The sequence below is a fragment of the Bubalus kerabau genome, chromosome X (assembly GCF_029407905.1).
Source record: "Bubalus kerabau isolate K-KA32 ecotype Philippines breed swamp buffalo chromosome X, PCC_UOA_SB_1v2, whole genome shotgun sequence".
In the NCBI taxonomy this organism is placed as follows: domain Eukaryota; kingdom Metazoa; phylum Chordata; class Mammalia; order Artiodactyla; family Bovidae; genus Bubalus; species Bubalus kerabau.
This window is the reverse complement of record NC_073647.1, coordinates 1,115,610-1,142,406: the sequence shown is the minus strand read 5'-3', so window position 1 is coordinate 1,142,406 and position 26,797 is coordinate 1,115,610. Positions and strand designations below refer to the sequence as shown.

General features: G+C 36.9%; 1 protein-coding gene across 1 annotated transcript in view; it reads left to right on the top strand.

Annotated features, from left to right (window-relative positions):
* The window catches only part of KLHL4 (kelch like family member 4), a 123,988-nt gene that overhangs the window by 70,178 nt on the left and 27,013 nt on the right, over positions 1 to 26,797 (top strand). The window contains exons 2-8 of the mRNA XM_055564628.1: positions 4,083 to 4,250; positions 4,614 to 4,750; positions 10,181 to 10,377; positions 13,945 to 14,157; positions 16,624 to 16,810; positions 18,810 to 19,034; positions 24,070 to 24,232. Of these exons, the coding sequence (XP_055420603.1) occupies positions 4,083 to 4,250; positions 4,614 to 4,750; positions 10,181 to 10,377; positions 13,945 to 14,157; positions 16,624 to 16,810; positions 18,810 to 19,034; positions 24,070 to 24,232 (1,290 nt within the window). The remainder of the gene's footprint in view (positions 1 to 4,082; positions 4,251 to 4,613; positions 4,751 to 10,180; positions 10,378 to 13,944; positions 14,158 to 16,623; positions 16,811 to 18,809; positions 19,035 to 24,069; positions 24,233 to 26,797) is intronic.

The window sequence follows — 26,797 nt, the reverse complement described above, 5'->3', positions numbered from 1 at the left end:
AAATATCAATAACCTCAGATATGCAGATGACACCACCCTTATGGCAGAAAGTGAAGAGGAACTGAAGAGCTTCTTGATGAAAGTATAAAAGGAAAGTGAAAGGGCTGGCTTAAGATGCAATCTCCAAAAAAACTAAGATCATGGCATTTGGTCCCATTACTTCATGGCAAATAGATGGTGAAATAATGGAAACAGTGAGAGACTTTATTTTCTTGGGCTCCAAAATCACTACAGATGGTGACTGCAGCCATAAAATTAAAAGACACTTTTCCTTGGAAGAAAAGCTATGACCAACCCAGACAGCATATTAAAAGGTAGAAACATTACTTTGCTGACAAAGATCCTTCTAGTCAAAGTTATGGTTTTTGCAGTAGTCATGTATGGATGTGAGAGTTGGACCATAATGAAAGCTGAGCACCGAAGAACTGAGGCTTTTGAACTGTGGTGTTGGAGAAGACTCTTGAGAATCCCTTGGACTTCAAGGGATCAAACCAGACAATCCTGAAGGAAATCAATCCTGAACATTCATTGGAAGGACTGATGCTGAAGCTGCAGCTCCAATACTTTTGGCTACCTAATGTGAAGAACTGACTCATTGGAAAAGACCCTGATGCTGGGAAAGATCGAAGGCAGGAGGAGAAGGTGATGACAGAGGATGAGATTGTTGGATGGCATTACTGACTCGATGGATATCAGTTTGAGAAAGTTCCTGGAGTTGATAATGAACAGGGAAGCCTGGCGTGCTGCAGTCAGTTGTGTCACAAAGAGTCAGACATAACTGAGCAACTGAAGTGAATTGAACTGATATGAACTTATCAAATCTCAGAAACACAAAGAAAAAAGTGAAAACTGTGAATGGAACCTTAGAGAATTAAGAACTATCATCAAACAAAACAATATATTCAGAACTAAAATCCCAGATGGAGAAAAGAGAGAAAATGGGCAGAACGTTTCTTAGAACACTTAATAGGGTCTTGGACATATGTTATCAATGAATACTTGAATGGAAAGGTGTTTAAAATGTTTCACAGTATCATCCCATATATTGTTCATTTACAAAAAATGTACTTTAAATAAACAAAAATCTGGCAGTTACCATCTTAAACAATTAATCAATCATCTTAGCATCACCAGCAGTGGGGCAGCTTGACATTCTGTATCTCTACTGATGCACTAAGAGATGCACCACAGAATGAGAAATTGTAATTTAAATCTACTAAGAAAAGAAAAACAAACAGAAAAATCCAAGTTTTAGGACATTATACAAGAATTCAGAATGGTTGAAAAAGCTAAAGGTCATAATGGAAAAAAAAATGCTAGAAAGAAGTATTCCTTATTAAATTAAAAGAGGAAAGACAAAAAAAAAAAAGAAATAAAGAGAGAGAGAAAAGACATAACCTGATGGATGTATAAATTTTGACTAGATCCTGGATGAGGAAAAAAAAGTTTTAAAAGACATATTAGAACTATAGGGGAAATTATTCCATATAAATCTATTATATTAAATTTTACTGAGCTATTCATCTCAGGTGTTGCAATGGCACACCTTAAGATGTGAAGTGAAGTGAAGTGAAGTGACTCAGTCGTGTCCGACTCTTTGTGACCCTGAGGACTGTAGCCCACCAGGCTCCTCCATAATATGCAGAATATCCTTATTCCTAGTAATAGCTATGGTGAATGATGTTGGATTTGTGATCTCTGAAGAAGATTTTGCTTTGGGACCAGGGACCAGGCTTGATCACTCAAAAGCTTTTGTGTAGCAGAGTTTTATTAAAGTATAAAAAGAGATAGAGAAAGCTTCTGACATAGAAATCAGAAGGGGGATGGAAAGTGCCTCCAGTCACTAGTCTTATCAAAACCTTATATACTTATATCAGACCCACTCCCACAGCATACATCTTAAATTATCAAGATTAGAACTAACAACAGAAAGGTCTTACCAGACCCACTCCCACAATATAATTTTAAGATAACAGGATTAGTCAGAATGTTCTTAAGAAGGAGAAACATGACCTTGAGCAGGATACATTGTTGCGATATAGTTTAAGATGAGTTGTTTTGTTGTGTAATCATTAGCTCTGAGCTGAGAGAAAATAATGTCTTATGTGACTAAGACAAAGCAATGTGGAAAAATTGTCCTTTTCCCCTCCTTGAGAGCACTGTGCCCCTTTTTCCTCCTCAGGGACCCTGGACTTCTTATCAACCTACCTAAGAATTGACTCTTTCACTAGGAGATAAATGCTTATATATTCAGGGATGAAGTGTCATATTGTCATAACTTACTTTCAAATGATTCAGTAAAACAGATAAAGTACTTGTGGTAACAGTTAAAAGTTTGTGGGTCTTGGGGGACATTATATTTTTGTTCTTTCCCTTCAACTTTTCTGCATATTTAAAAATTTCGGTGTCAAATGTTTTCTAAATTCTTGACATTCATCAAAACCATTAGCATAAATTCATCTCTTCTATGATTGTGATTTGTGAAAATACAAAGTTGTAACCAGTCAATTAGTAAATATTTATTGTGCTCCTACTTATATACTTAAAAAAGAAGAAATAATGGTAGTGAATTCCCAAAATTTGAGGAGAGATATAGATTTGAAATACAAGTATGTAAATGAACTTTTTGTAGGCTAAACCAAAGAGACCCAGACACACTATAATGAAACTCTAAAGGACAGAGTTGTCTAGAAAGCAGCAAGAAAGAAGTGACTCAGTACATACAAGGAATTATCAATAAAATTATCAATAATTTTCTGAGAAGAAACCTTGCAAGACAGAAGGCAGTGGTATGATATACATTTGTCCCTCAGTATCCATGGGGAATTGATTCCAGGACCCACCACAGATACAAAAATCTGTGGATGGGTTCAATCCATGGATATGAAGGGCTTACTCTAAATAAAGTGCTGAAAGAAAAAAAAAATCTTGAATATTCTGTATCTGTAAAAGTGGTCCCTTTTACATGTGGCTCAGTGGTAAAGAATCCACCTTCCAATGCAGGAGACACAGCACATGCAGGTTCCATCCCTGGGTCATGAAGATCAGCTGGAGGAGGAAATGGCTACCCACTCTAGTATACTTGTCTTGAAAAATCCCATGGACAGAGGCGCCTAGCAGGCCACAGTCCATAGGGTCACAAAAAGTCAGATATAACTGAGTGACTGAGCATGCACGCAACCTTATCATGGTAATCATTTCACAATATATATGAATCATCACGTGGCACATCTAAAATTTACTCAATGTAATATGTCAATTATATCTCAGTAAAACAGAAACAATATAAAAGATGGAAATATGTTTATTTTCTTGATGGGAAACAATTGTAAACAATATCATGGAACTCTCATGCTTGAGATTCTCCAGGAAATATCTCTGATGTGCAATGAATACTTCATGGAGCAGCTCCAGAACATAACAAATTTGAAAAAAATATTTCAAATTATGCCTACAATTCTACCATGTCATGCCTAATGATTTAACTGTGATGTCAATAAAATTTTTAAAAAGTGGTTTGTATTTTGAAATTTGTGTGTGCATATAAAATTAGCATGACGTCTGCAGCTGTACTATACATAACTACATCCATGGTTACATTCCAGATATAAATACTAACCATGACACTTCACTTTAATGGAGGTTGCTGCTAAGTCACTTCAGTTGTGTCCAACTCTGTGCGACCCCATAGATAGCAGCCCACCAGGCTCCTCCGTCCCTGGGATTCTCCAGGCAAGAACACTGGAGTGGGTTGCCATTTCCTTCTGCAATGCATGAAAGTGAAAAGTGAAAGTGAAGTCGCTCAGTCATGTCCGACCCTCAGCGACCCCATGGACTGCAGCCCACCAGGATCCTCCATCCATGGGATTTTCCAGGCAAGAGTACTGGAGTGGGGTGCCATTGCCTTCTCCATAATGGAAGTTAGGGAGCAATAATAGTAAAATATTTAGAATTGGTGGGCAAATATTGTTTACTTTAATTCAATTTATTTATTTTAGGAGTGATGTACCTAAATTTCCACTGGATATTTGCACACTCACTAGGAGAAACAAACCATATTCTCACACTTTTCCCCCTTTCAGACTGGCTACACAGCATGCTGAAGACATGAGTGTTAGCAGATTTGAGGAGCAGTTCCATGCTGTAAACCATGCACAACAAACTCTTCAAAAAATGGAGAACTACTTGAAAGAGAAACAACTGTGTGATGTGTTACTCATTGCTGGACATCTCCGGATTCCAGCCCATCGGTAAGTATACTGAGTATAGCAAGTATGAATGAGAAAGTATCAGTCCATTGATTACAAATTGGAGCTTTGAGGAAAACAGATTTTTATGTCATTATATTAAAAATGCACTAGCCCATATGATCCATGTCACCCTATGATAGTTAGAAGAGCTAAACATAGAGAAATTAATGAAGAAAAGCAGCACAAATTATCTACAGAAAATAAACTTAATTTACTTTTCTAATTTCACTATAATTTACTGAAATATGAAATATATACACAGAAAGCATTCTTATCAGTATTACACATTTACTGACTGTATTTCATGTTTTTCAGTGAGATTATGGACTGTTTTAAGTTCCTATGAAACATTCCTATTTCTAGGTTGGTTCTTAGTGCAGTGTCTGATTATTTTGCTGCGATGTTTACTAATGATGTGCTTGAAGCCAAACAAAAAGAGGTCAAGATGGAAGGAATCGATCCTAATGCACTTAATTCCTTGGTGCAGTATGCTTACACAGGTAAGTGCTTGGTATGTATTAACTCATTCAATCCTCACAATATCTCTATATCATATAACTCACATTATTATTAGCCTGTGAGTCTATTATTAGTTAGTGAGAAAACTGAAGGGTAGACCAGTTAAGTAAATTTCCTAAGGTAGTAAGTGACAGAGTCAGCATTTAAATTCAATAGTATAAAAGAGGAAGAGGTAAATAATATGCTATGAAATTTGGGGCCATGAGAAACTATAGCTATATTAACACAAAGAACATGTCTGTCTGTCTCTCTCTGTGTCTCATGTTGTGGATACATTCTCATTTGTAAAACTAAGAGTGGAAATGGAATATTCTACCTCTATAGATTTAGTTTCATTTCTTGAAATAATAATATCATATTTACTCAAACCATAAAACAAAGGTAACAGGAACAGTTTGGGGGCCAAGAAACATTTATTCATTTCAAATTTATTGAGGAATGATTGACAAATATAATCATATATATTTAAAGTATACAACTTGATGATTATATATACATAGGGCTTCCCTGGTGGCTCAGACAGGAAAGAATCCACCCGCAAAGTGGGAGTCCCAGGTTCAATCCCTGGGTTAGGAAGATCCCTAGAGAAGGGAATGGCTACCCACTCCAGTATTCTTTTCTGGAGAATCCCATCGACAGAGGAGCCTGGCATACTATAGTCCATGGGGTTGCAGAACCGAATATGACAGAGCAACAAATACATGCACACACATATACATCAATTCAGTTCAGTTCAGTTTAGTCACTCAATCGTGTCTGACTCTGTGACCCCATGAACTGCAGCACACCAGGCATCCCTGTCCATCACCAATTCCCGGAGTCCACACAAACCCAGGTCCATTGAGTCGGTGATCCCATCCAACCATCTCATCCTCTGTCATTCCCTTCTCCTCCTGCCCTCAATCTTTCCCAGCATCAGGGTCTTTTCAAATGAGTCAGATCTGGTGGCCAAAATATTGGAGTTTCAGTTTCAACATCAGTCCTTCCAATGAACACCCAGGACTGATCTCCTGGTTGGATCTCCTTGCAGTCCAAGGGACTCTCAAGCATCTTATCCAACACCACAGTTCATAAGCATCAGTTCTTCAGCACTAAGCTTTCTTTACAGTCCAACTCTCACATCCATACATGAGCACAGGAAAAACCATAGCCTTGTTAGACGGACCTTTGTTGACAATGTAATGTCTCTGCATTTTAATATGCTGTCTATATTGGTCATAACTTTCCTTCCAAGGAGTAAGGGTCTTTTAATTTCATGGCTGCAATCACCATCTGCAGTGATTTTGGAGCCCAAAAAAACAACGTCAGCGGCTGTTTCCACTGTTTCCCCATCTATCTGCCATGAAGTGATGGGACTGGATGCCATGATCTTAATTTTCTGAATGTTGAGCTTTAAGCCAACTTTTTCACTCTCCTCTTTCACTTTCATCAAGAGGCTTTTTAGTTCCTCTTCACTTTCTGCCATAAGGGTGGTGTCATCTGCATATCTGAGGTTATTGATATTTCTCCCGGCAATCTTGAGTCCAACTTGTGCTTCTTCCAGTCCAGTATTTCTCATGATGTACTCTGAATAGAAGCTAAATAAACAGGGTGACAATATACAGCCTTGACATACTTCTTTTCCTATTTGGAACCAGTCTGTTGTTCCATGCCCAGTTCTAACTGTTGCTTCCTGACCTGCATATAGGTTTCTCAAGAGGCAGGTCAGGTGGTCTGGTATTCCCATCTCTTTCAGAATCTCCCACAGTTTATTGTGATCCACTCAAAGGCTTTGGCATAGTCAATAAAGCAGATATAGAGGCTTTTCTGGAACTATCTTGCTTTTTTGATGATCCAGCGGATGTTGGCAATTTGATCTCTTGTTCTTCTGCCTTTTCTAAAACCAGCTTGAACATCTGGAAGTTCATCATTCACGTATTGCTGAAGCCTGGCTTGGAGAATTTTCAGCATTACTTTACTAGCGTGTGAGATGAGTGCAATTGTGTGGTAGTTTGAGCATTCCTTGACATTACCTTTCTTTGGGATTGGAATGAAAACGGACCTTTTCTAGTCCTGTGGCCACTGCTGAGTTTTCAAAATTTGCTGTCATATTGAGTGCAGCATTTTCACAGCATCATCTTTCGGGATTTGAAATAGCTCAACTGGAATTCCATAACCTCTACTAGCTTTGTTTGTAGAGATGCTTCCTAAGGCCCACTTGACTTCACATTCCAGGATATCTGCCTCTAGGTGAGTGATCAAGCCATCGTGATTATCTTGGTCATGAAGATCTTTTTTGTACAGTTCTTCTGTGTATTCTTTCCACCTCTTCTTAATATCTTCTGCTTCTGTTAGGTCCATACCAATTCTGTCCTTTATTGAACCCATCTGTCTTGAAATAGACTAGAGATCTCTTCAAGAATGATGGGCTCAATAAAGGACAGAAATGGTATGGACCTAACACATATACACACCTACCCATATAATGGAATGATTATCAAGATCAAGGTAATTCACACATCTCATATAGTTAACCCTTTTTTTGTTGTTTTGTTGGTGAGACCACTTAATATACACTTTTACCAACTTTCAAGTATGCTGTACCCAATGCTAAGTTGCTTCAGTTGTGTCCAACTCTTTGCAACCTTAGGGACTGTAGCCTTGCAGGCTCCTCTTGTCCCTGGGATTCTCCAGGCAAGAATATTGTAGTGGGTTGTGTGCCCCCTTCCAGGGGATCTTTGTGATCCAGGGATCAAACCTTCATATTCTATGTCTCCTGCATTGTCTGATGGATTCTTTACCACTAGCAACACCTGGGAAGCCCGTAGTACCCAATACCATACTATTAACTATAATCACCATGCTGTACTTCATATCCTAGAACTTGTTATAACTGAAAGTTTGTACCCATTAATCTACATTTCCCCATCTTCCCTTCATACCTCTATTTCATATACAAGTGATACCATATAATATTTTTCTTCTTTATCTTATTTCAGTTAGCGTAATGTTCTCCAGTTTTATCCATGTTGTCACAAATGGCAGAATTTCCATCTTTCTCATGGTTGAATATTATTCTTGAGTGTGTGTATCACTTTGTATTAATTCACTAATCTGTCAATGGACATTTAAGTCATTTCCATATTTTGTGAATAATGCTGAATAAACATAGCAGTTCATGGGGTCGCAAAGAGTCAGACACGATTTAGTGACTAAAGAAAAACAACAAAACATGGGAGAGCAGCTACCCCTTTAAGATCCAGTTTTTCTTTCCTTTGGAGTGGAATTACTGGACCCCATGGTAGTTCTTTGGCCACCTGATGCGAAGAACTGACTCATTTGAAAAGACCCTAATGCTGGGAAAGCTTGAAGGCGAGACAAGAAGGAGATGACAGAGGATGAGATGGTTGGATGGCATCACCAACTCAATGGACATGAGTTTGAGTAAGCTCTGTGAGTTGGTGATGGACAGGGAGGCCTGGTGTGCTGCAGTCCATGTGGTTGCAAAGAGTTGGACATGACTAAGCGACTGAACCGAACTGAACTGATGGTAGTTCTAATCTTTATTTTTTTTTAAAGAGCCTCCTTACTGTTTACCATAATGGTTGACCCAGTTTATATTTTCACCAACAATGTACGAGGGTTCTCTTTTCTCCAAAGCCTCACCAACATTAACTGTCTCCTCTCATTTTGATAATAGCCATCCTAACAGGTGTGAGGTGATATCTCATTGTGGTTTTAATTTGCATTTCCCTGATGATTAGTGATGTTAAGCATCTTTTAATGTATCTGTTTGTTATTTGTATGTCTTCTTTGGGAAAAAAAATGTCTATCCAGATTCTTTGCCCATTTTTAATTGTATTATTTGCTTTTGTGCTATTGAGTTGCAGATATTTTCTCTCATTCTGCATGTTTCTTCTCAATTTATTTTTGTATCCTTTGTTGTGGAGAAGTTCTCTAGTTTGATGTAGTGTCACTTGTTTGTTTTAGCTTTTTCCCCTGTGCTTATGGTCTCTTACCCAGGAAATTATAGTCAAGACCAAGGAGCTTTTATGCTGTTTTCTTCTATGGGTTTTATGGTTTCACTCATTGAGAAATGAATATCATTCTTCATAACCAGGCCAAGTTTCAATGTCTATGACAGGTGAAACTTTATATCTGATTCGGAGAATAGTTTGTACTTCTGAGTTTCATGAGATAGAGGCAGGGCTCTCCTTTCAAAATCCAGATAGGAAACAATACAAGAAAGTCTGCTAATGGACTGGATCCTTTTACAACATATTTAAAAGGCTGAACCAAATACTGTAATATTCTATTTTATAGTTATGCAAATAGATAGCATCCATATTATGGTATTTTAGAAAGCAAAATTATAAAATAATAATTCATAGTTTATATAAACCATATGAAATATTCTTTACAACTTCTCTAAGCATGGCTAAAACAAAAATATAGAAATATAACCTATCAAAATAGTATAACATTTACAATGATTCATCAGTAATTCTTGCTTAAAAATAATGATGCATCAATAAAAATTAAACAGCTTAAATTGCTCTGATCTAGATTTTTAAAAATCTTTATGGGTATTTTAGCAGAATGTTTTTGTACCTAAGAAAATAATCATATAAGCAGTTCTTTATCTGAGGACACTTGGCAGCATTTTCTTTATTTTAAAGAAGTGCTAGTGATTAATTCCAGGCATAATATTTGAGCAAAGTCACCCTAATAGGCTAATAAATGCAGATGCAAAAAAAATTGACATATAAGCTTAATGTTCTTATATGCCAAGACATCTTCCCACACAAATAACAGAGACCTGTATAGCCCATCATATGATCCTTATGTAAAAGTGAAAGTTTAGTATCTCAGTCGTGTCTGACTCTTTGCCACACCATGGACTGTAGTCTGCCAGGCTCCTCCATCCATGGGATTCTCCAGGCAAGTGTACTGGAGGGGGTTGCCGTGTCCTTCTCCAGGGTATCTTCCCGACCCAGAGATTGAACCCAGGTCTCCCATATTGCAGGCAGATGCTTTACCGTCTGAGCCACCAGGGAAGCCCCATGATCCTTATTTAATGTGTCATAAAGTTTCTTGAGTCCTAGTGTAGACAATATTTGATATTAGATTTATATACAGGTCTAAGATGGTATATAAACCAGAAATTGCTGTTCTTTGCAATGATGATACTCACAGTTCATTTGCTTCAGTTGTTTTTCATAATCTTGCTCCTTTCAGCCATCTTGTTAGTGTTTGTACAGACTCACTTGCATATATTCACCTCAAAAGGCATTCCCTAAATAGTCACTGTATGCTAGGAAAAAAAAAAAAAAACCTATTAATGAGATAAATTGAAATTTTTAGCTCTCTAGCATATTTATGTCTTTCTTTATGGAATATATAATCATTCTTTAACTTTTCAAACAATCTAGGTATCCTGCAATTGAAAGAAGATACTATTGAAAGTTTGCTGGCTGCAGCTTGTCTCCTGCAGCTGACTCAAGTCATTGAAGTCTGCTCCAATTTTCTTATAAAGCAGCTCCACCCTTCAAACTGCTTAGGGATTCTATCATTTGGAGATGCCCAAGGCTGTACAAAGCTCCTAAATGTGGCATATAGATACACAATGGTAACATCAATTGATTCATGTTGTATTTATAATATATTAACACAATATCTAACCTAATGAAATGTTTACTGATATGTATGTTTAGAACCATTCCAAGGTAAAGATTATAAGGTTGGGATAACATTAAAAAGCAATATAGATTTATATAATTTTCAAATTACTTGCACATAATAAATATTAGCTAAAAATATTGGTCTGGTTGATCTGTATACAAACAAATTTCACATTTTTTAAGCTAAAAAGATTTAATTAAACCTCAGAACTTTGAGAAGTGAAAATATTAGCAATAATTAAACTGGACAAGTATATATTTCAAGTAGAATCCACAGTAATAAGATTAATAATTTCCCTGATGTTTTCATATTATTAGAACTTCATAAAGTTGTACAAATTATTGTTTCAAATTAAATTTATATATCATCCAATATGTAAAAAGGAAATATTAATGGCTCAGTGTTAACTGGAGGAGCTTAAAACTGTCTAAATTAGTAAGTCAGACCATTCTATTGAATGAACTATTTATTTTCCAATTAAAACATGTATTTTGGTTTAAAACAATTCACAGTTCAATTCCTTAATTAACTTAAAGTCCCTCTCAATTCTACTAGTAATTATAATAAACGAAATCAACATGTTTAATGTTAATTCTTTAAAAGTTGCATTGGCTAAGACTACCTTTATTCAGTCAAGTGACAGTGACATGAAATATAGATTACCTGTAGGGAGACAAGTAGACAGAGGATATTAAATAAATCCTTACCATTCATGATAAATCAAATTAAAAGATAAAATTTCAAGCTAAGAAATAGCTACATTTATTTAAGATTCAAAAATAAAAGACAAGTACATAAAAGTGAACAATAAAGAATCACAACTACAAGCAACAATAAAATTAATATTACAATGCTATAATTCAGATATATATAATTAAAAAGTATTTCTAGAGTTTTATATAGACCTTAAAATTTTCAAACTTGCAATATTTAGATTCTCTAAAAAAGTTCTTGTAAAACTTCCCCACTGGTGTTCCCACCATTGGTCATTTTTCAATATTTGAAGTTTTAAACATGTTCCTGAAATGATACCTTTATATCGAGAATCATATTATAATGGATTGACATTTTAACATGTTATTTAATTATGCTATTTATATTCATATGTCCTAAATAGAGATGCCATATAAACTATAGAACAGCAGTTCAAAGGTTAATCCTACTACAAAAGCCAAACATGAAAACTTCCTGTTAAATTACTTAAATTCTTGAACTATGTATTAACAATTTCCTGTCTGGTGTCTTACTCTTGCTGACAAAACACATTCTGATAAACAGCTTGAATTTTATGTTCATTTTGAGCAACTTTTTGTTGCTCAAAATGAACTTGTCTTCCGTTGCCTATTATGTGACTGAAACTGAATGCTAAAGCAGGATGTACATAAAAATGCAATAATGTTGTCTCCTTTAATCCCCCTTTAGTTATTTTAGTGTCTATTATAAATTTGGTAAAATATGCCAAGATCATGCTATAATAATGATTTTATAATACTGTATTGATAGTATAAAATGCAAATAACTTTAATGTCTAAGAATAATATTAGCCTCTAAGAATTTAGTCATTTGAACCATAGACTGAATAAAAAGATTGTCTTCTCTAATGTGAGTGGGCCTCATCCAGAAATATCCTCACAGACACACCTAGAATAATGTTTGGCCAGAAGACTCCAGGGCTGAGTCAAGTCGACACATAAAATTGACCATCACAGTCATATAAATAGTAGTCTGCATTGATGAAACATTCAGGAAATAGGCTATATTAATTTAATATGATTTAACACAATGTAATTGTGGATTTTAAAAGATGAATACCAAATCAAGGGCACACACATACACACACCAAAGACACATGGGAATGTGATTAGAAGAAAGCATTTACCTTGAAATTAGGAGTAAAATAAAACAATTTAAAATTAATCTTTAAGCTTGACTAAATATCTGTTTTATAGTACTGCATATTTCAGTGCCATATGTATATAATTTAATTAGCCATTGAGGTTTTATATACTAGGCTAACCTTCCTCTTTTTTTCCTCTCTCTCTATTTTTATTTTCTTTCATCAGACAGTAGATAGAAAGGAGAACGAGATATGGGATCATGCATAATAGTTATACAACTTCAAAGTTTACATATACTACCAGTAATAGGTAGCCATAAGTTTTGGAGTGTTTTATGTTTTTCTTAACCCTTTCATAAAAATTATGTCATTTATGAAAGTCAGTTGCAGTATCAAATAAAATGAAGTAGACCTGAAGGCATAGATATGAGTCCACACTTAGCCATTTACTGTGCAGGAGATCAAACCAATTCACAGCCTATTTTCTCATCACAGTAATTACACTTTCCACAAGATTGCATTGGTGATGACTTAATGTTTCTAAAAGAAATTTGTAAAGTGTGAAGTGCTGTAAAAGTGTAATGAATTATTAGTTTTAGTACTAAAGTCACCACTGTGCTATAGGTGAGAAGGTTTTCAACAAGGAACATCTGCTATAGTAAAATCACCAGTTCTCCCCCTGGTGCTTGCCTTAGTCACAAGGAGGATCTTTGTCGAAAAAGGCAAGTCAACTTGGAATTGAAGGTCTTACAGCCTCCTGATGGGACTATCAAGCTTGATGATTGATGTATGGAGAATTTTGTTATTAGGTTAACTAAGTTTCACAATGAATAAACTCAAGGGGATAAGTGGTTCATTGGCAGAAGTCTCATCTCCCACAATGACTAAACTCAGAATGGAGATGAAAGAGTGATCTGGTTTATCCAGATCCCCCAGTTATAAAGAGACTGTCTTAAGCTGCTTCCAAAATATCAATGTACTAGGCAATATAAGTTACCAACTAAACAGCTACATGCAAAATAATGAGATAAGAATATTCCTTCATATCAATTTCAAAAATATATTTTACTGCATTTAAACTTAAGATCTTCATGATGAAAAATATTCAAAATGGTAATTGTGTTGTCAAATAAATATGTATAATATTATAAATAGGAAAAACATGGTAGTGTTTTTATTTAAAAGTTGAAACATAACTGCCTGAGATTTGATACTTGACAAAAATACAGCACAAATGACAGAAGAAAGAATTAAGGTAAAATATATAAAAATTGAAAGATAGCCCCACTATCCCTCAACAAACAACTCTATAAGAGTCACTTTCAGATAAACCTTAACTTGTAGATCTTTATTCATTGTAAAATATACTTTTTCCTTGATTAATCGTGTTTTTTCACAAGAGGAAGGAGTTTTTAATTGACCTCTTTTTCTCATCATGAAATAATTCAGTATGTTGCCCCATCAAATGCACAGCCTCCCCCAGGCCTTCTTTGGTTCCTCAGCTTCAAAAGGCACATCCGACCCCTCTCTCATGGCTGGCAATAGCATCTATTTTTTTATAAATGCATATATCTGTCTCTCTGACTTTTTCTGAAGTTTAACAAAGTAAAATGCTTTGATAAGCTTATTTTGTTAAGAAGTTAAAGTACAAAATTTCAGTAGATCTCTCTTTTCTAGGAACACTTCATCGAGGTAATACAGAACCAAGAATTCCTCCTCCTTCCAGCTAATGAGATTTCAAAACTTTTGTGCAGTGATGACATTAATGTGCCTGATGAAGAAACCATTTTCCATGCTCTAATGCTGTGGGTGGGGCATGATGTGCAGGCTAGGCAACAAGACCTAGCAATGCTGCTTTCTTACATCAGATTGCCGTTACTTCCACCACAGGTATGGAAACTTACCCAGGTAATGGAAATTATAGTTCTAAATGACAACTGGACATTAATCTATTCCTTATCTGCTTTATATGGAGAATTTCTAGTACAGGATTTGTTTCACAGAAGGACAAATACAGCCTTCAGTTAGCAATATTAATAATGATAGGAGAGAGGGGAAAGAAGTTTTAATGAAAGACCTACAAATAATCTCCAAACTTCAGCGTACTCATTAGTTTCAGTTTTCTGTCACCAAACAGCACTTGTAACAAACAGGGGAAATGACTAAAGCTAACTCTTTTTCTTTTCCTACCACCCTCTAGGAAAGGTGATAGTAATTATTACAGTAGCATCCCAGAGGAGACTCTAGGAAGGAGTTAGTTTCTGGATAAAACCTACTAACTAACATGAGCAATTAACTGCTATGATGGAAACCATATTAAAGAGTTTCAAATGCACTAGAGCATCATTATAGTCAGTAATCAACTTTTATTGAAATACATAACAATGCTATGTTAGTTTCAAGTGTATGGCAGAATATATATATATATATATATATATATATATATATATATATATATATATTTAAACTGAGCATAACACACTCCAGGACCATCCATGTTATTGCAAATGGGAATTTTTTTAATGGCTGAATAGTATTCCAGTGTGTGTGTGTATACACCACATCTTCTTCTGGTGAGTAGGCTTATGTCTCTTCTCAGTGAGTTGTTTCACCTGAGGCATCCCAGGATTAGTGTCTATAGTCTATTAGGTCTGGCTGCTATTAAGCTAAAGGGAAGTTTCCAAAATGGCCCTTGCTAGCACCAGTGTCCACATGGTAGAATGAACTCTCACAACGGTTGCTGCCCATGTCTGATTCTAAGGTGAGCTGTCTATTGCCTTTCCTGGTGACTCTAAAATCAGCTGGTAGCTCCTTTCAAGTTCCTGTTTTTTCCCTGGATCCCAAACCATGTGAAATTTTGTGTGTTCCCTTTAAGTATAGAGTCACTATTTTCCACAGCCCTCTGAGTCTCCTGAATGTAAACCTTGCTGACCTTCAAAGCTAAATAGTCTGGAGTCTTCCTGGTACAGGACACCTGGACTAGGGAGCCCAATGTGGGCTTAGAGCCCTCACTCTTTTGAGGGGTTGTAATTATTTTCTTGTTTGTAGGTCACCCACCATAGGATTCTGGGTCTTGACTGTACCAAGATTCTATCTCTCCTATCCAACTTGTGGTTCCTTCTTTACATCTTTAGTTGTAAATGATCTTTACTGGTAGGTTCTGGTCTTTTTTTAAATCAACAGTTATCCTGGAAATAGTTGTAATTTTCATGTGCCCGGGAGAAGAGATGAGTTCAGAGTCTTTATTCTCTACCATCTTTGGAACTCCCAGTATATATTTACTCTTAAGACTGGAAGTTTGTTTGAAACTCAGCTTCTCAGGCCCCCACCACAAACCTACTGAAGCAATTTATGCAGCTGAAGCCAAGGAATCTGTATTTTAGCAAGTTTTTCAGATGACTCTTAAAAATTTGAGGTGCACTGGTATACAGGCTCAGAAGCCCTTAATTTTATACTTCATAAAGAGGTACCTGGAATCTCACCAGCCAAGTCAAAACAGTGATCCATCAGAGATAACAAGTGGGGTGAGAACAGAGCTGAGGTTAACCAGTGCAGCACAGGAAACTTCAGGGAAGTTTTATGGGGTAAGATTAGTACTTCCTTTCCAACAACCTGCTTGCTGTTCCTGACAATGTCCTATGATAATGTGGGCTCCAAACTTCTAAGAACCAATCTAAATGACCCTTGGAAAAATTCTAAAAAGGCTAGTAACTTCTCCTCAACTAGTCTCAGGAAGAATACTTTACCTAGATTTTATTTCATTCAATTGGGATCATATTACCTATCAGGCAACATTGGTTAGAAAAGATGGATATCATATACTACTGACGATGAATCACCTAATTACTAATACATGTACTTTACCTGTGTATACATGTACATATATAGATAAAAAACACCTGCTTTGTGCTTTGATTTGATGATAAAGATGCAGCCCCCATGGTGATATTACTTTAATTGGTCATGTTTGCTCTACCTCCCTTAAATCAACCAAAAATTTGATTGTTTCTCTAGCTACATGCAGTAGGACAGGAGATGCTTGCTTTGTGCAGACATAGCCATTTACTTCGCTTTCATTAACACATTTTATGAGTGCTTTTTCACTTTTACTCCTGGAGATTGTATGCAAAATACATATTCAAATGAGGAATGGTATGTCAAATAAATTTTCACTAATAAATTAGTTGCTACCATGAGGGTTTTAGTCATAAAATATTTTACTTAAGTAACTTAAAATATTAAATAATAACACATGTATTAGAATTAGCTTGAGTTTCCTCCAAAATTATTTAAGTGAAGATGTTACTTCTAATGATCTGCTCTTTACTTCATATACCATGTATCATTACTTTTCAGTTACTGGCAGATCTTGAAAACAGCTCCATGTTTACTGGTGATCTTGAATGTCAGAAACTCCTGATGGAAGCTATGAAGTATCATCTCTTACCTGAGAGAAGACCCATGATGCAAAGTCCTAGGACAAGGCCTAGAAAATCAACCATGGGAGCACTTTATGCTGTAGGAGGCATGGATGCTATGAAAGGTAACAGAAGAAAATTAATTACTCTTGCTGCTGTTAAGTCACGTCAGTCATGTCCGACTCTGTGCGACCCCATAGACGGCAGCCCACCAGGCTCCCCCATCCCTGGGATTCTCCAGGCAAGAACACTGGAGTGGGTTGCCATTTCCTTCTCCAGTGCATGAAAGTGAAAAGTGAAAGGGAAGTCGCTCAGTCATGTCCGACTCTTCGCGACCCCAGGGACTGCAGCCTACCAGGCTCCTCTGTCCATGGGACTCTTAATTACTCTTAACACCCTCCAAATTGTGAGGGTGGTATTAAAGCCATGTTGAAATGTGTGCATCTAAAGCTAATTTTTATAAATAAAGTAATATAAATTTCTTATATTTTTTTTTTTACAATTGCCTTATGGGATATAAGCCTTTCATTAGAGTTCATTAACTGTTAATAGGTACTTTTTCTCTTATGAGAGCAATTTTTTTTCTATGATAAATTTAATTTCTTTATATTGAAGTACAGACTTATTATATTAGTTTCAGGTGTACACCATGGTGATTCAGTATTTTTTTAGATGATACTCTAAGTTATTACAAGATAATGGCTCTGATCCCCTGTGCTATAAAATGTATCCTTGCTACTTGTCCATTTTATTAACAGTAGGTTGTATCTGTTAATCCCAAACCCCTAATTTGTCCCTCCCTCCTTCCCTCTCATTTTTAGTAACCACAAAAATGTTTTCTATAATGTATGTGTGTATCTCTTTCTGTATTCGATATACATTCATTTTTGGGGGGATTTCACATATAAGTGATATCAGGTACAGATTTTTAAGTTCATTTTAAAAAAAGATGGAGGAAATAACTAAATTATATATATTCACAACTGCAGGAACTATTGTTCTAAACAATACCACAAAGTTTAGTTGATTTTGTTCACCCTTGAATAGATCATAAGTGAGAGCTGAATAGGAACTTTGAAATGAAGTAAGAAGCAATATTTGCCACATTTTAGGGCAGAAAGTTAATAAACACAGAAAAAAAATGTGAAGTGAGTCCCAAAGAAAAAGATTAGTTAAAAAAAGGAAAACTCTTTTTCAATCAAATACAGAGTTGCCATAATAAGCCAGCTAGATGATCTACATTTTGATTAGTAGGAAAATGGGCTAAAGACACTTCAGAATTAAAGATACAAAACTATCAGTCATATATGTTCATAGATGCAGATACGAGATATAGAGTAAATTCATCTTTTATATTTTATTTAATGTTTGGAAAAAATAACTTGGCTTTAAGCAGATTTCTACATCATTTTAATGTAAGTCTTCTATATATAGTTGATTAATGTAGCTTGGTATAATTTCCTACTTACTTCATCATTAATACTTCCATAATTTTAGTAATCAGTGCAGCCTAGCTTTCATTTCAAGATCTCTTCAAGAAAATTAGAGATATCAAGGGAACATTTCATGCAAAGATGGGCACAATAAAGGACAAAAATGTTATTATGTGAATAATGTGAATTAACACTGAAGGCCCATTTAAAAGGAATTTTCTTTTCTGTTCCTTTAGTCATTTATGTTTTAAATAAACACACACATACAGACAAAATTGAGTAAAATAAAAGAGCATAAATTAGTACATTGAATGCTCATAGTTAAGTAAAACCATAATGGATGTGTAAACAGTTAGTAATACATTCCAAAGCAGTTTTTGTTGTAAAATATGGTGTCTGGAACCTGTGTTAGTACTAACAATAGCATATTATAGCTAAAGAATCATTATAAACATATAAACCATATATATTAAATAAACTATTTTATTCTCACTTTTCCATTTGGATTCAGAAGTGGTGAAATATTATCCTTGCCTTGTTGTACAGGTTGGAGAATTATCTGGACTACTTATTTTAATTTGAACTGCAATCACTGATTCTATACTATAAATATAGATACATAAATATAATATGAATGATGAAAACATTTTGCACAAGTAGTTTTTAGCATTGTTCAATATCCCTTTAACAGGTACCACTACAATTGAAAAATATGACCTCCGGACCAACCGCTGGCTACATATTGACACCATGAATGGGCGTAGGCTTCAGTTTGGAGTTGCTGTTATTGATAACAAACTCTATGTTGTGGGAGGAAGAGATGGTTTAAAAACTTTGAATACTGTGGAATGTTTTAATCCAGTTGGCAAAATCTGGACAGTGATGCCTCCCATGTCAACACACAGGCATGGTTTAGGTAAGAGCTTAATGTTGTATAGTTTCTAAAGACTGTGCATTTACTAGAGCTTAAATAAGTGCATATCATTGAGATTTAGTCATACTCACATTCAAAATGTCTGAAAATTCTGAAAAGCTTAAATAAATGGTAAAAGCATGTGAAAGTTTTTCTTTGTTTCATGTGTCATACTTGTTGTAACTGTACCTCCATTCCAATGGTATTTTAAAGGGGTCCCACTTCAGGAAGGATAAAACCTTTTAGAAAGAATATATTGTTGAGGAGCACGCAACTACAACAAGTTTTCTTCTAAGGTCAGTTTAGAGAAAAGAACACTTGCTAATGGAGAGACACTGTGTTTCTAGTTACTAGTGTCCCTTCCCATAAGAATCAAATCTATATTTAGGCAAAAGCCTTTGGATGCAGTTTGAAGGCAGGGCTATTTAGAAAAACCACTTTCCTTGAGAACAGCCCTAATTTATACTTAAGTCAGAGGTTTCCAAGAAGCTTAAGAAAGAATAGAGACTTCTTGAACAGTGATGAACTTTGATTCTCCTGATGGTTTGTCAAGATCTGCTTTTCTTAGTGCTAGACTCCATATGTTTCAATACTACTGAGTTTGTTTTTTAAGAAAAGAATAATTGCATTGCTTTTAAAGAACCAAATTTTACACAGCTGAAGTGTGACATATCCAAGATGGGTATTGTTTGCCTCAATGTAACTGATAAATTATATCAAATGATAGACTATGTAATTATTCAGCTCAGTTCTGTATGTGTGATTTTTTAGAAAACATATCTTACAGAGACACTGAAGCAAATTTTAAAACTCTTAATTGCTATTGCTAAAGAGATAGGAGAGGTAGTGTGGATGGCAAATTGAGATGGTGAAGAAGGCGGCAGGAGGAGCCAGTAACGTGAATTCCCAAAGCAGATGAGAAACAGAAAGGAGCTATTCATAGAATCCAATAGAAAAAATCAGATTTATTATATTCTTGCAGCCAAACATGGAGAAGCCCTATACAGTCAGCAAAAACAAAACTGTGGGCATACTATGGTTCAGATCATGAACTCATTATTGCCAAATTCAGACTTAATTGAAGAAAGTAGGGAAACACACTAGACCATTCAGGCACAACCTAAATAAAATCCCTTATGATTATACAGCGGAAGAGACAAATAAATTCAAGGGATTCCATCTGATAGAGTGCCTGAAGAACAAAGGACGGAGGTTCATGACATTGTACAGGAGGCAGGGATCAAGACAATCCCCAAGAAAGAGAAATGCAAAAAGGCAACATGGTTCTCTGAGGAAGCTTTACAAATAGCTATGAAAAGAAGAGATCAGATCAGATCAGATCAGTCGCTCAGTCGTGTCCGACTCTTTGCGACCCCATGAATCACAGCATGCCAGGCCTCCCTGTCCATTACCAACTCCCGGAGTTCACTCAAACTCACAACCATTGAGTCAGTGATACCATCCAGCCATCTCATCCTCTGTCGTCCCCTTCTCCTCCTGCCCCCAATCCCTCCCAGCATCAGAGTCTTTTCCAATGAGTCAATTCTTCTCATAAGGTGGCCAAAGTACTGGAGTTTCAGCTTTAGCATCATTCCTTCCAAAGAAATCCCAGGGCTGATCTCCTTCAGAATGGACTGGTTGGATCTCCTTGCAGTCCAAGGGACTCTCAAGAGTCTTCTCCAACACCACAGTTCAAAAGCATCAGTTCTTCAGCACTCAGCCTTCACAGTCCAACTCTCACATCCATACATGACCACAGGAAAAACCATAGCCTTGACTAGATGAGTCTTTGTTGGCAAAGTAATGTCTCCGGTTTTGAATATGCTATCTAGGTTGGTCATAACTTTCCTTCCAAGGGGTAAGCGTCTTTTAATGTCATGGCTGCAGTCACCATCTGCAGTGATTTTGGAGCCCCCAAAAATAAAGTCTGACACTGTTTCCACTGTTTCCCCATCTATTTCCCATGAAGTGATGGGACCAGATGCCATGGTCTTTGTTTTCTGAATGTTGAGCTTTAAGCCAACTTTTTCACTCTGCACTTTCACTTTCATCAAGAGGCTTTTTAGTTCCTCTTCACTTTCTGCCATAAGGGTGGTGTCATCTGCATATCTGAGGTTATTGATATTTCTCCTGGTAATCTTGATTCCAGCTTGTGTTTCTTCCAGCCCAGCATTTCTCATGATGTACTCTGCATAGAAGTTAAATAAACAGGGTGACAAAATACAGCCTTGACATACTTCTTTTCCTATTTGGAACCAGTCTGTTGTTCCATGTCCAGTTCTAAATGTTGCTTAGTGACCTGCATACAAATTTCTCAAGAGGCAGATCAGGTGGTTTGGTATTCCCATCTCTTTCAGAATTTTCCACAGTTTATTGTGATCCACACAGTCAAAGGCTTTGGCAGAAAAGAAGAGAATTGAAAGGCAAAGGAGAAAAGGAAAGATATACCCATTTGGATGAAGAGTAACAAAGAAGAGCAAAGAGAGATAAGAAAGCCTTCCTCAGTAATCAATGCAAAGGAATAGAGGAAAATAATAGAATAAGAAAGACTAGAGATCTCTTCAAGAAAATGAGAGATACCAAGTGGATGTTTCATGCAAAGATGGGCTCAATAAAAGACAGAAATGGTATGGACTTAACAAGGGCAGAATATATTCAGAAGAGGTGGCAAGAATACACAGAAGAACTACACAAAAAAGATCTTTATGACCCAAATAATCATCATGGTGTGATCACTCTCCTAGAGCCAGACATTCTAGAATGGGAAGTCAAGGGGGCCTTATGAAGCATCACTGCAAACAAAGATAGTAGAAGTTATGGAATTCCAGTTGAGTTATTTCAAATCCTAAAGACAATGCTGTGAAATGGCTGCACTCAATATGCCAGCAAATTTGGAAAACCCAGCAGTGGCCACAGGACTGGAAAAAGTTGGTTTTCATTCCAATCCCCAAAAAAGGCAATGACAAAGACTGCTCAAACTACCTCATCATTGCACTCATCTCACATGCTAATAAAATAATGCTCAAAATTCTCCAAGCCAGGCTTCAACAATACGCGAACCATGAACTTCCAGATGTTCAAGCTGGATTTAGAAAAGGCAGAGGAATCAGAGATCAAATTGCCAACATCCGCTGTATCATAGAAAAAGCAAAAGAGTTCCAGAAAAACATCTACTTCTGCTTTATTGATTATACCAGAGCCTTTGACTCTGTGGATCACAATAATCTGTGGAAAATTCCTCAAGAGATGGGAATAGCAGACCATCTGACCTGCCTCCTGAGAAATCTACATGCAGGTTAAGAAGCAACAGTTAGAACTGGATATAGAACAACAAACTGATTCCAAATCGGGAAAGGGGTATGACAAAGCTGTATATTGTCATCCTGCTTATTGAACTTATATTCAGAGTACATAATGAGAAATGCTGAGCTGGATGAAGCACAAGCTGGAATCAAGATTTACAGGAGAAATATCAATAACCTCAGATATGCAGCTGACACCACCCTTATGGCAGAAATTGAAGAAGAACTAAAGAGCCTCTTGATGAAAGTGAAAGAGGAGAGTGAAAAAGTTGGCTTAAAACTCAACATTCAAAAAACTAAAATCATGGCATCTGGTCGCATCACTTTATGGCAAATACATGGGAAAACAGTGGAAACAGTGACAGATTTTATTTTAGGGAGCTGCAAAATCACAGCAGATGGTGACTGCAGCCATGAAATTAAAAGATGCTTGCTTTTGGAAGCAAAGTTATGACCAACCTAGACAGCGTATTAAAAACCAGAGACATTACTTTGCCAACAAAGGTCTGTCTAGTCAGAGCTATGGTTTTTCCAGTAGTCATGTATGATATGAGAGTTGGAATATAATGAAAGTTGAGCATGGAAGAAGTGATACTTTTGAACTGTGGTATTTCCGAAGACTCTTGAGAGTCTCTTGGACAGCACGGAGATCCAACCAGTCCATCCTAAAGGAAATCAATCCTGAATATTCATTGGAACGACTGATGCTGAAGCTGAAACTTCCAATACTTGGCCAACTGATTTGAACTACTGACACATTTGAAAAGACCCTGATGCTGGGAAAGATTTAAAGGTGGGTGGAGAAGGGGACGACAGAGAACGAGATAGTTGGATGTCATCACCGCCTCAATGGACATGAGTTTGAGTAAACTCCAGAGTTGGTGATGGACAGGGAGGCCTGGCTTGCTGCAGTCCATGGGGTTGCAAAGAGCTGGACACGACTGAGCAACTGAACTGAATAGAACAAATTTCTAACTAAACTTCAAAAGCCCCTGTTTACTGAGATGTCTTATGGGAATCATTTGTATCCCTTTAATAAAAATAAGGGATTAAAATGATCTATCAGACTTAGCCAACAGTTCTGCTGCTGCTGCTGCTAAGTCGCTTCAGTCGTGTCCGACTCTGTGCGACCCCATAGACGGCAGCCCACCAGGCTCCCCCGTCCCTGGGATTCTCCAGGCAAGAACACTGGAGTGGGTTGCCATTTCCTTCTCCAATGCATGAAAGTGAAAAGTGAAAGTGAAGTTGCTCAGTCCTGTCCGACTCTTCGCGACCCCATGGACTGCAGCCTACAAGGCTGCTCCATCCATGGGGTTTTCCAGGCAAGAATACTGGAGTGGGGTGCCTTTGCCTTCTCCGAGCCAACAGTTCTAGTATTTATCTAAGATTCAGTATCATATCTCATCTACCTTTTATATTTGAAAAATGACATTGAAACTGTGACAGAGAAAAATCATCTTCCCATTTCTTTTAATTGCAAGAAATGATGTGTTCATCTACTTTCTATGCCTTTAGCATTATAACCATGATACCCTTCCATGATATTTCCTAGGATTAAAAGACTATATTTAGTTTTAGTTTCAAATCACGTTTGGCAAATTATTCATTAAATGGCTATTTACAAAACCATTAATAGATAAAAATCAAGTTTTTAAGTAGTCACTTCCTTGTAAAATGAAATATCTATTATATATGCCCTACCTAGGTGAGCTCTCATGCTATTTTTTATCCATTAGGTGTAGCCACACTTGAAGGACCAATGTATGCTGTTGGTGGCCATGATGGATGGAGTTATCTAAATACTGTAGAAAGATGGGACCCTGAAGGACGTCAGTGGAATTATGTGGCCAGTATGTCAACTCCTAGAAGCACAGTTGGTGTAGTCACATTAAACAATAAGTAAGTAGAGCCGAACATGCATGCTTTTGCTCCCATTTCTTGTAGTACAGCACTTCAGTGATGTGATACACCTGCCAATAAGCATTCCCAGTGACTAGGACACCCTACTAATGGATTGTAAAAGGCCTTTGTTGGAACTCTCCTTTCATTATGATGGAAAATATTTATCTAAAATGAATAATTAATTAAATATCCTGAGACCAGCAGTAACATTACTACCTGAGGTCTATTTAGAAATGCTGAATCTTAACCCCGTCCCAGATCAGATCAGTCGCTCAGTCATGTCCGACTCTTTGCAACTCTATGAATCACAGCACGCCAGGCCTCCCTGTCCATCACCAACTCCCGGAGTTCACCTAGACTCGTGTTCATCGAGTCAGTGATGCCATCCAGCCATCTCATCCTCTGTCGTCCCCTTCTCCTCCTGCTCCCAATCCCTCCCAGCATCAGAGTCTTTTCCAATGAGTCAACCCTTCGCTTGAGGTGGCCAGAGTACTGGAGTCTCAGCCTTAGCATCATTCCTTCCAAAGAAATCCCAGGGCTGATCTCCTTCAGAATGGACTGGTTGGATCTCCTTGCAGTCCAAGGGACTCTCAAGAGTCTTCTCCAATACCACACTTCAAAAGTATCAATTCTTCAGCGCTCAGCCTTCTTCACAGTCCAACTCTCACATCCATACATGACCACAGGAAAAACCATAGCCTTGACTAGACGAACCTTTGTTGGCAAAGTAATGTCTCTGCTTTTGAATATGCTATCTAGGTTGGTCATAACTTTCCTTCCAAGGAGTAAGCGTCTTTTAATTTCATGGCTGCAGTCACCATCTGTAGTGATTTTGGAGCCCAGAAAAATAAAGTCTGACACTGAATAAACCCCGTCCCAGACCTCCTGAATCAGAATAGACATTTTAAGAAGATCCTCAAGTAACTTATATTACACATTAAATTTGAGAAGCACTTTTGTAGGCAAGCCAGTTTCAATCTTACCCTCAAAAAGCTACCATTTTTTGGTTATAACTTTTTCTTGACTTATCAAAACTTCAGTCTGTTTTTGTAATTTGCCAAGTCTTTTTTTCTCTTTAAACTCACTCTCCTAAGTGTTCTAGAATTATAGCTAGTCTCATCTTTCTGAATCTTTCCTACTTTCTGATCACTTTCTTATGAGAGAAAATAATAGATTGAAACTTGATATTATTAGAGGTTTCTACAAGCTTGAATTATACTTCTTGCAGGTAACTTGTAACTGTGTTCTTTCTGAAAAGGGATCTTTGGAGATAATGACAAGCATATAGGAGGAACATGAATGATGAAAATTTCAGACGCCAGGATGACAGTCTTGTGTGTCTGTATTGATTATTCATAAAATCAGTATCTCATCATATAACTGGGTTCAATATAATTTTTATGCAGATGTGTTTTAGCACCTTGTGCATAAAGTAAGTGGAGAAAGCAATGGCAACCCACTCCAGTACTCTTGCCTGGAAAATCCCATGGGTGGAGGAGCCTGGTAGGCTGCAGTCCATGGGGTTGCGAAGAGTCAGACACGACTGAGCAACTTCACTTTCACTTCTCACCTTCATGCGTTGGAGAAAGAAATGGCAACCCACTCCAGTGTTCTTGCCTGGAGAATCCCAGGGATGGTGGAGCCTGGTGGGCTGCTGTCTATGGGGTCGCACAAAGTCGGACACGACTGAAGAGACTTAGCAGCAGCAGCATAAAGTAAGAAGTGTCTGTTGGTTAACAGGAAACCCAGACTTACAGTGTTTTAGGGTTTAAAATTCTCCTAAATCTGATTGTCTCTAGCCTAACCTTAATGATATCCAGTGACTGAGTAGTGATCTCCTACCTATTACAGAAGAGGCTGAAATAATTGAATTTAAATAATTTAATTTTGTCTTGCTAACTTGATATTGTTCACAGCTGAGTGTGAAGGGCAGTTATAGGCATATAGTTTAATAAATGTTGATCTTCTCTATTGATTGGGATTAAATTTAAATTAGGCTAAAAATAATGTCAGAAAAACATCTATTTCTGCTTCATTGGCTACACAAAAGTCTTTGACTGTGTGGATCACAACAAACTGTAGACAATTCTTAAAGAGATAAGAATACCAGACCACCTTACCTGCCTCCTGAGAAACCTGTATGCAGGTCAAGAAGCAACAGTTAGAACAGACATGGAACAATGGACTGGTTCAAAATTGAGAAAGGAGTATGTCAAGGCTGTGTATTGTCACCCTGCTTATTTGACTTCTGTGCAAAGTCAAGTCAAAGTCGTTCAGTCATGTCTGACTTTTTGTGACCCCATGGAATGTAGCCTGTCAGGCTCCTCTGTCCATAGAATTATCCAGGCAATTCTACTGGAGTGGGTCTCCTGCATTGCAGGATGATTCTTACAAGCTGAGCTATAAGGAAAGCCCCCTGTATACAGAGTATATCATGCAAAATGCTGGGCTGGATGAATCACAAGCTGGAATCAAGATTGCTGGGAGAAATGTCAACAACCTCAGATGTGCAGATGATAGCACTCTAATGGCAGAAAGCAAACAGGAACTAAAGGGTCTCTT